Source organism: Hippocampus zosterae, chromosome 6 (assembly GCF_025434085.1).
Source record: "Hippocampus zosterae strain Florida chromosome 6, ASM2543408v3, whole genome shotgun sequence".
NCBI classification, from domain to species: domain Eukaryota; kingdom Metazoa; phylum Chordata; class Actinopteri; order Syngnathiformes; family Syngnathidae; genus Hippocampus; species Hippocampus zosterae.
The window spans coordinates 10,318,856-10,330,897 of NC_067456.1; the positions used below are offsets into that span (position 1 = coordinate 10,318,856).

General features: G+C 40.4%; 1 protein-coding gene across 5 annotated transcripts in view; it reads right to left on the minus strand.

The window, feature by feature from the left end:
* The window catches only part of grid2 (glutamate receptor, ionotropic, delta 2), a 356,741-nt gene that overhangs the window by 68,361 nt on the left and 276,338 nt on the right, over positions 1-12,042 (minus strand). For all 5 annotated transcript variants that reach the window (XR_007962806.1, XM_052068607.1, XM_052068609.1 and 2 more), the window contains exons 10-11: positions 7,446-7,643; positions 4,097-4,409 (exon numbers count right to left, since the gene is read on the minus strand). Coding sequence is in view for 4 of the 5 variants with exons in the window: in XM_052068607.1 (XP_051924567.1) it covers positions 4,097-4,409; positions 7,446-7,643 (511 nt within the window). In the remaining variant the exon portion in view is untranslated. The remainder of the gene's footprint in view (positions 1-4,096; positions 4,410-7,445; positions 7,644-12,042) is intronic.

Genomic DNA, 12,042 nt, shown 5'->3' on the forward strand with positions numbered 1-12,042 from the left:
CCTCTTAAAAATCCCTAATAGTGGGTTCAATGTCATACATCTATCTGGTTACGACTGTTCTTCATTGCGGCTCTGGGTCAATTGGAGTTGACTTTGAACCAGGGGAGAGGCCAACCACGGACTGTACGCCAGCCAATCACAGTAGTGGATTAAATGCAATGGTAAGAGTGAATAATGTTGACTATAAAAGTATCTTTCAGTTTGAATATCGTTCAGTGGTTCACATATTATAAAGCAGAATTTGATGAAAGCGGATCAAAAATATAGAAACTGAAAAAAGGGATGAAACAAGATAAGGCATTACTTGGAAACAGATAACATGGATATCAAAAGTCTACAATTCCTGTTCAAATTCCAGGTTTTTGTGGAATGAGAAAAATGAGACCAATATGAAACATTTCAAAACTGTTTTCCGCACCATTAACCTGAAGCATAACCTGTACGACTTATTAAAAAAAAACATCTTGTAGCCACATCTTTCAGCACAAAGGCATGCTCGACAGAGCTTTCACAACATCAAAAGGATCTCATTGTTCAAAAGTATCAGTCAAGACAATGGCAGTGAAGAATTTCTATCAAATGTACAAGGCAACACGATGAAGATAGTGATCCTCACGTGAAGGGAATGAGGCACAACAGTGACATTACGAACCACTGGACGTTCGTCCCAATATGATAAGAGGAAATCTTGCCAATGAGCCTGCCAAAAAAAAAAAGTAACTGGCTGTTTTGTACATTTGAAACAATCGTTTGCATTTTAGGGGCCTATGGGATAGGCTAACAAGACTTATCTTTATCCAAAATGACTGTAATAAAGCCAAATGGACTGTAACGGCATATTAGTTTGAGGGTCTGCATTGGCCATTATAATTTTTTTTTGTCTCCTTTTCCCTTATGATGATCACTTTCTTTTTGTTCTATTTCTGTTTCTTTTGAGAAAACGTGACATTTGTTGCCGACAGAACTAAAAATGGAAAATTGGATGCTAGTTGTAGTTTTCTTAACCTTTAATATGAAAGAAGTCATTGTCTTCATCTTATGTGACAAGCAATTAAATTTTCAAGGTCAACTGAAATGTTGTCGAACAATAGACTTCAAACATCAATCCAAACTTTTTTCAAGCTGTTATTTTACTTGATGTCAGCAAATCTTGTTCAGTGTTCAATTTTTTCTTATTTGTTTTTTTTTGTGTGATGCCATCACTGGAGATAATAATAATACATTTCATTTATAAGCGCCTTTCAAGACACCCAAGGACACTTTACAATAACAAAAAACACAAAAGTACCATATTTACTGGGACAAGGTCTCACAGCTTGGTAAAATATGAACTATACAATTAAGTAAATATATATTGCAACATGAACGCTAATTTGATCAACCGTTGTATATCACATGACGAAAAACTAAATATCCACTTGATACACAATATAGTAGATCACCACTGGGGCGGAGTTAGTTATCGAACTTTGTCATTCCATTTAATGACTTTACCCAGACCCTCAAGTGAATTTAAAAAAAAAAAGAAAACAAATGACGAGCAACCAATCAAGTGAATTTTTGCTGTCTTATTAGAGACTTTACACACCCCTCCATATTTTACCAACCATATCACATGAACAGAAAATTACCCACTATCCACTTGCTAAACTATACAGCTGATCATGCAACTGAAGACTTGGATGGAGTGAGAACACCGTGACATAGTCAGGGCTACAAACCGATGTCTACTTTCAGAACTTTGTCACTACATATAACACATTTTCCAAACCCAGGAGTGAACCCCCACCCCCCAAAAAAAACAAACCACCCCCCCACAAAAAAAAGTGCTGACCAATAATTCGAGATGACTTTTTGGACTTTTGGATGTCTTTTTAGAGACTTGAGACACCCCTCCGCGTCCAGATTGGATGGGCAAAGGCATCGCTGTCTTATTGACAGATGATATTCTCTTCTAAATATAGACAATAAGAACAACCACGAGGCAAAGGTTTGTGTTTGACTTCCAGATTAAACTGCATTTTGTTGTCACTGCTTTCCAGGTGACTATTTACAGCGGACTCACCTTTATCCTGCAAGCAGGATGAGTCTTCATGCTTGGCTAAATTCTAAGAGAGATATTTCTGGCCCACCAAATCAGTGACGCATCACCTATGACCAAAGTGTCGCTCCTCTCGCACACGCACACGCGCACACACACACACACGCGCACGCGCACACACACACACACACACACACACACACACGCACACACACACACACACACACACAGCTGCAATTTCGTGCACAGCAGCTCAACGACAAGCTGCTCAAAATGAGATCCTTCCTTACTTGTTTTCCTCACTAATGACACCATGACTAAAATGTTAATTACCCCTAAAAAGAGAAATGATTGCCAAAAATCAAACAGCAATTAGCGTGGATCATCATTAGCGCCATTAGCTGCTACAGTAAGATGGAGGATTATTGAGCAAAGGGCGGCATGCTCATCAACACCTCATTCAACAGGTTTTTCATCGGCAGAAAGCAAACTCGCAAAGGAAATTTGAGAACAAATGCACAGAAATCCATCAAAAGATGCACTGAATCGGGCATTCGCTACAATACATGCTAAACAACAACAAAATAGAAGAAGTGCTTTTGTGGAGATGAAGTTCCTCTGCAGAAAAGCAGAGACTGTGGAATATAAAACTACTGCTCAAGGGGTCGAGGCCCAGCAACAGATAACGCCATCACGTATGACAACATAGTTGCCATTTCAGCCACTTTTTTGACCCTTACATGAATATTTTTAAGAGAAGCGACTGACATCTTTAATTCATGCAAAATAAGCAAAGAAAAGCAAAATTATTTACACGTGTGTGTGCGTATGACAGGAAAGGAGCCCAGTGGAAAGCCATCACTGAGTCAAAGCAGTGATTACATTTGACACTGTAGACATTTTTGACCTGCAGTCAGTGCTTCCAAGCCACAAATATTTTACGAGTTCGCCATGCCTCACCTGGGCAACTTGAAGTGATATAAAAAACAGTGTGAAAGAACCGTAGGATGGATGTGTCAGTCCTCGACAACACATATTCAAACCACCTGACCCATACAGTTAGACAGCTAATTTTATTATCATAAGTATTTTTTTCGAGGGCTTTTCTCGACACTGAAAGGCGCTTGCTTAAGTGAAGTTGTTGACTTAAGAATTTAACCTTTTCATGCACAAATAATCAGACCCTGTAACCTGATAAGCTGTCCAATGTAATAATCACTGTACCCAAAAGGGTTAATTTATTGGGGCTCATATATACATATTCTAATTTGTACGACTGTTGTCTTTCTTGGTCTAGACAGGCATGGTGTGCAGTTTGCAAGGTCTTTTGATTAGCATGAGGCTCCAGTCAAACTTAAACTAAAGAAAACCTGCCTGCTGACCTCAAGCACAGTTTGAAGTCACTCACAGTTAGCTAAAATATTTTAAGCTAAATGATACACATGCTTCTTTATCGGGTCTAAAGTCAACATACCTTTGAACAAAATGTCCGTCTTGGTTAATTTTCATGATTTCTAATTCTTTATTGTGGAGGGGGGGGACTTCTTGACTTTCTGCATGACCTGTGTTTAGTTAGCATGAGACAGCAACCATGGGAATCGAACGCAATCATGCCAAATGTTATTTCCACAGCCCTCTGCCCTTCTCAAGGTCATGACACTTCAATTCCAAATCCTTTCCTTTGATATCTTCACCTGAGCACCTACTGGTGGATTGCAGGGAATTTTAGGAGAGATAACTCAGAGAAGGTCATTTCCCTGCAAGTCAATCCTGGTGTGACAAAATATCCCTTACCTGGTGTTTTCTTATTATTGAGTGTGGAAGGTCAGCTGCCAATCCACTCGTTCATTGAGAATTTTTGGATACAGCCAATGACGACAGCCAATGAACTAATCGTGTGAGCTTCGCCAGTTTCATTACCAACTGCAGGTATTGTATAATTATTGATATAGCTTCATATAAGTCCAGCAGTTACTGTCATTTTTTTTCTCAAAAAGACAATGGAATGGGGAACATATTTTACACGTCAGGCTAAGAGAGGCATATTTTACGTACCTTGCTGTACGAAGGACCCATACACGAACCACATGGAGTTGTAGAGCGTTGTGGAGGACACGGAGCCCATGGGCAGTCGCGGTGGGTTAAACCAATTGAGCAAGTAGACCAGGATGCCGACCAGCAGGACAGTGCCCGCGATGCATGCCCACAACGAAAGGTCAAAGGGCGCCAGGCAGGCAAACATGTCCACCGTGCGCTCGGCTTTGCGCAGCAGCACGCCCACCGAGTAGTCCATGTAACGTGTGGTGAAGTCTACAACGCTCTCGCGCTCCGGCGTGATAGTCAGAGCGGAGAGTCCGACGTCAGCTCGCTGTGGGTATGGAGGAGAATGACAGGAGCTTTTATGTCAAGCGACCAAGTATCCCGATGGAGAATTCAGCATCGCATACAGATGTGGATGGAATTTCTATCGAGCCATTCCTCCATCCCTCCAACAATAAGCATACACTTGCCGTTATAAAAATTGGTTTCGATTTGGTAAAAAACAAAATCACACAAGAATGAGTGTAAGAACTGGTTGATTTTGTCGCACTCTGGTGGTTTCTGCCAAAAAGTTAGGTACACTTAAATTTGTTGGCTTTTTGATACATGGGCCTGGAGCACAAGTGTATAAACTCACGGCCCGAGGGCTGGGTTCAGCCTGCCGGATCATTTTATATGGCCCGACACATAATAAATATGAATAATGAGATCCTGTACGTATTCTTCTCTGTTTGGAATTTAACACGACAAAATGACTTCTTAATTTCTGCCCGAAACTGGGACGATTTGCACTTGAAAAACCCATGAGTCAGTGAGTACAATTAAATAGAGCTTTAACAAAAGAAAAAAGAAACGCTAATTAAAATGTTTCCAGTCCCTGGAGTTTCACTCTAAGCTGTAGACATCTGCTAGGACCCTGCAGGATTTAGACTGTATTTACTGTGATACTCCAATAGAATACCACCCCGGTGCAATGTGACCCTGGTTGAAATTGACCACCCTCGAGTGGATGGTTTGCTGAAAAAAAAATATAGCTAATAGAATACACCCATCCTTGGCTCCTTTTATATATTTTCAAAAACAATGTTAAGGCTTTGATTATTTCATTCGAGGTGAACCAACTATTGTGCCGGATGGCTGTATATTGTAATATATTGAAATGCAATACGACTCGTCTGCACAAGTAAGCACCACTCCCAAAATAAACACATCATTTATTTTTGTCTTAATCATCAACAGGGTAGTAATTATCTCAGAAATCCTATCCTTCACACACATCACTGCTGGGCAATTAGAACTGGGACGAATCAAATTGGCAGCACCTACTGCAGCATGTAAACTGTCTCCTACATAATTCATGTGTGGAGTCTTTCCAACATATCGTAAATTACTTCACCGCACAGAATAAAAGATGATCGATTAGCATTCTTGCGGACTTTGGCGTTGTCACTCCACAAAATGTGGTTTCACGTTTATGTACGAGGATGCCGTGAAATGTATTTATTTTTTTGTTTTTTTCCACTTCACATATTTTCATTTGTTATTAGAAAATGGTACAACTTATCTCTTTGGTGTCTCGCATTATGGATTTATAGATTTCTACAATTGAATAGATTTGTCAACATTTTTTAGCCAAGGCGCATAGTTTAGATTAAAATCTCATGGCACACAACTAAACAAAAATATCATAAAATGTTACTATACTGTATATATCCACTGAACTAATGATGCTCTAGTCTCAATTGACTTATACATTGACTTGATGTAAAACTTAGGCCTGGTGAAAGACAAAGCTATTTATTCTGCACTCATGGTTGATACGGAGTACAAGCAAATTGGACAGCCTGCCACTAAATCGCTGGCATATTCAATAAAGATGCTGCAGAGATCAATTAGACTGTCCAATAACTGGCAGGCATAATTGTGTGTACAAAATATGTGCATGTTTCAAGCAACTATGTGCTTGAGCCCAAAAACATAATTTTGGGAGCTGCTGAATAGTACACATGCTCTTGGATAATCAAGCTTAAAAATACAACCCCCACCCCAAAAGCCCCAACCCCCCCCAAAAAACAACTTAATATCAGTGTTTAACTCGTTCATGCACCAATAATGATAACCTGTAACCTGATTACATGATAGGCTGTCTACTGAAGTGACCGCTGTCCCTGGAAGGGTTAGAGTAGAAGCTAATATATGCTGTGATGCATTCCCTGGTCATGAGATGATGGAATACAATATGCGATCCCAGGAGGGTATGGAATAATTTTGTGTGCAAACCTGATTACAGTTCCACCAAATGATCATGAGGAAGGAATTTTGTGCATTTCTAGGCAAATGACAACATATTCACTCGGTTGTTTAATTTCACAATTACAGAATTGGATTTGGCAAACACTCCAGATCTATTGTACACAAGTACAAGCAACTCAAAGTATTTTTTTCATTATACAGTATGCCCCCTTTAAGTCACCGACAACAGAAGATATACTGAACATACAGGATTTGAAGTGCCGTGTGACAGTTTAATTTATAGATATGCATAGTATGGCACAACTGCTGCATCTGGCACCACTGTCGATTTAACCTGTTAATGAATGAGTCAAATAGCAAGTAGCTAATAAGAGAGAGAGCCTAATGAGAGTGTTTAACATGGCTGACTCAGCAGCCATGTGGAGCATCCCGGTGAGCTTACGCTATAAATTGCAAAAAAATATTCTGAATTATTATCATAGTAACTTGTGGACTTGTTTGAGAAATCACTCAGTTATTATTGAGATTACTGTGTGGAAAATGAACGAATATGAGGTCTTAAACTCTTCTGAGCTATTTTTTGTTGTCATCATTTGTCAACAAACGTTACTTTAGTTTGAGCAGACTTAAAAGGAACAAACAACTAATGTAATACAAATAATATTAATCACATTAACATAAAAAAATGAGTAAGAGGTACTTTGTGGTGATATTCAAGGGAATTAAAGATCCCTCGTGGTACATCTTTACATTGGGCACAACCTGATTCCCTTGCTGGAAGGCAACCAAAAGAGTGTGTACACCAACCCAAGGGAGTCCAAGAGCATACTGAGCATAAGTGACGCCAATGGCATGTGCCATTTTGCACGCTTACCCTTTTGGTTTGGTTCACAGGGTTTTTCATCAATAGGGAATGTCTCCTTTTTGTGTTGCTAGTGTAAAATTTCCTTTCTATTCATCCAATCGTGTAGCTTTGACCCTTTCAGGGACAGTGGTTACCACAGTGGACACCTTATCATGTTATCAGGTTACAGGGTGCATGAAAGGGTTAAAATGCGGCTTTAATAACAGTATCTTGTGCGTGTGCACATCGAGACAATGGCTGTCTCACCTTAAAAACAAGTTCTCCCATGAGTCCATTCCACTGGCCGTCAGGCTGCAAGCTGCCGTACTTGTGGTCCGGTGCAATGTAGATCTCGTACTTGAAACCCAAATAGTTGGAGAGAGCATCCAGGACGTCGATGGAGAAGCCTTGGTACTTCTTGGGTTTGCCAAGAACGTTCTCGGACACCATCACGAATGGCTCCTCCTACAAAGCGGAAAAAAACCCCAAAAGAAATCACAGTGCATTGGTCAAACAGCCATTCAATGCAGCAGTCATTTAAAGGTTCCATACTCCTCTTTACTAAAGGGGCCAATGACAACACCAGACTGTGTTCATTGGAAAAGTTAAGCCTGTACTAAATACGGCCACATAAATTGGAAAACATTGGAAGAGTTAAAAACAAAGCAAGACCAAAACACTAATGAGCTAAAACAAAGTCATTTTCAAAACAGCAAAAAGGTCAGACTAAAAAGCTTGACGACTTAAAATCAGGTCAAAGCATTTTGTTCTTTGAGGAGGGAGTACAACGGAAAAAAAAAGAAAACATGACGTTTAGAGTAAAATCCTTCCCGTTTATAGCCACCTACATTTCATTCAACAGTCCTTCCTTTTTCACACACATGAAAGAGGAAACGTCTATGCATGCATTATTAGCATCCTGAAAAGTGTAGATTTCCAAATGTTCCAAATTTATAAACACCATACAAAAGGCTTATTTTTTTCTTATTTTTTCCAGTGCACTTTATTTTCAAATAATGCAGCTCTCCCCCTACTGCTCATCAATATGTGTGTGGCATCTAAAGGGCAGCTGCCTGTTGACGTTCAAGACATCCAGCAAACATTTGACATTTAAGGCAATTAAAAAAAAGGCAGCAATTCGGGGATGGAAATACAACCTCTTTTAAACATCAAAGCCTAAAACAAACAAACAAAAAAACTCAGACACAACAGGGGCACTCTTCTGCACTTAAGATTTTATAGGAGGAATTTTCACTTCAAACTCTTCAGCCCACTCACGCAAACCTCCCAATTGATGAGTGAAATGTTTTAGACCAATATGTCTGCTAGATCTATGGAAGGCCCGTGCACGTTATTGAGTTCATTGTTGTTGCTCACACACACACACACGCACGCACGCACGCACAAAGCGATTAACTTGGTGGTTTCTAATCCTTGCTCGCTGCGGCCGTTCAATAAGCTATTAGGCGGTGAGTGGACACGCATGCCAAGACCCTTTTACACTGAACGCATCCATCAGTCCAGCCAGGAACACACACACACACGCACGCACACAATTGTAGTGATGTCAAGGTCCCTCTGATTTCATCCATGTGTGACTCTTTAAAGCAGGGGTGTCAAACTCACGTCCTGGTGGGCCACTGTCCTGCATGTTTTCCCAAGTCTCCCTGTTGCAACACAGCTGATTCAAATGATCAGATCATCAGCAAGCTCTGCAAAAGTCTGACATTGAACCTGTTCATTTGAATCAGGTGTGTTGCAACAGGGAGACTTGGAAAACATGCAGGACAGCGGCCCTCCGGGAACTGAGTTTGACACCCCTGCTTGAAAGCATTAAAATAAATGAAATAAATGGTTTCAACTTTCAAGTTCTACCCATGGACGAAGGCAAAAATGACCAGTTTTAGAGTCACATTGAAAAGAATCATCAGTAAAATCCCTCCAAAAGTATTGCGTAAAGGGGTGACGAAAGTTAAAACCTGAAGAGAATAATGTCACCGAAGTGATATGAATGAAACCAACCTACAACACGAAACATGTACGATTACACGAAAAAAAAGGAATTAAATTGCGAGGAAAAACCTGTTTTGTTTTATCAATAAAGTGGGAAATTTATGAGAAAAAAAATCTTGTTTCGTGACAAAATTCTTCATATGAGAATAAAGTAATGGTAGAATCACAAGGAAAAAGTCATAATTTTAAATGATTTACAGTAAGTCATAGAGCATGCGCGCTTGCTGTCATGCATAACTGGGCTGCGGCCCAGTGGAGTGTTTTAAAAACAATATTAACCCTTTCATGGAGAACGGTTACTGCAGTTGACAGGTGATTGGTTATCATTATTTGTGCTTGAATGCAGTTAATGATGATGATTAGAATAATGAATACGTTCAATGAATTTATTCCTGCAATGATTCAGAGGAAATTCAACTACGTCCACAGCACAACGGCCGCGGAGCTCAGAATCTGTCTGCCTGCACCTCAATCAAATCCATCAAAATCGTGTCACACCACCTACGGCACAACGTAGACCTGCTGATCTAAGGTGTGATCTCCTTTCTGTCACCAAATGGTGACAACCTCGGTCCGCTGAAAACCCGCCATGGCGCAGCGCGGTTTACCGAATTCCCAAAGGTGAAAAACTAAAGGCAATTTTAAATCTTAAATAAATCAGACATTGATGATTTGGGAAAGCAAGCTTTCCCACAGGGAGGATGAAACCGAGATTTAAACTCAGAGCCTCCTAACTGTGAGGCACGCGTGCTGAGCATGAGACCGCTGTGCTCTGAACCACTTTGGTTTTATAAAAATACCCACGGACATGAACAGCTTGATGTTCAACTTGTAGCCAGTTGAACAAAAACACATGAGAGCACTTGATGCCTCTCCCAAGTGAAAATGTCAGAGCAGACTTTCAGTTGAGCTCATTATCCCGTGAAATGTGTGTTGGAGGTGAGAAGTTTGCGGCTGAATACAGTGTGTTGCAACAAGAAAAAAAAGGCACCTTGATCTCTTCAAATAAAATGTCAAGTTAAAAGTTAAAAATAAAAAAGGCCAACAACTGGGCTTAATCAATAATGTCAGATTTTAAGAGTTGCTAAAAGTTTTCAGGGGTGAAAGCTCATTTAATCATCCGAAAAAAAGTTGGTCTGGATGCCCTCACTTTGAGCTGCTAGCTTCAGTCAATACCAAGTCGATGCTTTCCACGCTAAGCATTCTCAAGCCTAAAAATTGCGCTGCGAGTCGGTTCCCTTTTTGAGGCTTGAATGCTCCGTGTCTTCTTCCGTCTGTTATTCGGCGCTCTCATCCTCCCCCCCCCCCCTGCCACTCACCAGCTGCAAGATACCAGTTGGTGCCTTTCCACGCTACCACGTCGCCGTCTTTCCCTAAACATATGCCAGATACCGCGCTTCCTCTCCGCCCGTCTAGCCAAGCATCACATCCATCAAGGCGACAATTCTCCTTATTTGTCGAGCGTGAAAAATGTTATCGCATCCGTCTGCATGCGGCAAGCTGGCGAAGAAGCAAACTACCCCTCCCCCTACCCCCCCCCCAAAACACACACACCACCACCACCACCTTTCCTTCCCACCTCCCGTCTTTGAGCACACATTCATTGTTGCGGCGGTCACATGCCTTCCGACTGTCATTTGGAAGAGGAGAAATCACAATTGTCCATATGCTGATGACCATTTAAAAACAGCAACTGGTTGTGTGCAGACAGGAAACATTTGGTTTTAACCCAATAGTTCCACTTTCAAATCAAAACATCCTCCACATATCAGAAACCATATACAAGCATCTTTTGTGCACACCCTTAACGTAACAAAAATGCAAATATGCAGGAGTTCATTGTGTTTGCAGTTCATCATTCACACTCCCGCTATATCACTCTAAATTTTTGTAGCTTTTTTTGCAAAATGTAGCAGTCTGTCTGCTGCAATATCACAGCAAATTTTTGGGTGATAATTTTTTTTGCGTGTTTCTACGGTGATGCTTTTGCATGTGGGAAAGGGGAGTCCATTTAAAACAAATTAGATGCATTGATTATGATGAAAATAATGTTGCAGGCCTGACTGACTAGGGTTCAGCACATCAATGCAAAAAAAAAAAAAAATCTCTCTCTCTCTCTATATATATATATATATATATATATATACAGATTGTTATATATATATATATATAGAGAGGGAGAGAGATATGTATATATATATATATATATATATATATATATACACACACACACATACGGTATGTATGTATATATAATAGAGCGACATCACTGGTGCGAATCATACTTTTTGGGAAAGTGTTCTCATAACATTGTGATGTCATCATCTGACACCGGGATGTTCTCTCCGAGTGGCTTTGAAAAGTATAAAAGAGTTCGAGTTCTCAAGGAAAGACACACAACATGGAAATATAATCCCTTTGGCAAGGCTGTCACATTAGTGCAGCCGCAAAAGACCAAAATAAAAAAAGAATTGGGGAGGGAAGTAAGTTACCGGGGTAATTTGTGGGCTGTCTGTACCATTCAGGCTCCTGTCAATAAGAAACCTTTTAATGTGGACCGAGAAGCTTAAAAGCATCCGATTCTATTGCAGCCAATTGCGGTATGATCTCGGCCCACAATTAAATGGTTGATAACTAATTCAACACGGATGGAATTAACACATCCGTTTACGTGGTACCCTTGAGAATGATGATGTGTACAGACATGCAAAATAAGTAGCACCGAATGGCTCAAGGCAACAGGAAACAATCTGTTGCTTCTGTCCCTCCAGATGCATTTTCATCCTGTGCAGTCATTCGTACTTTGAAATTAAACAAGCGTGGATGTTCTGGACTCCTGTTTCAAAGCCAG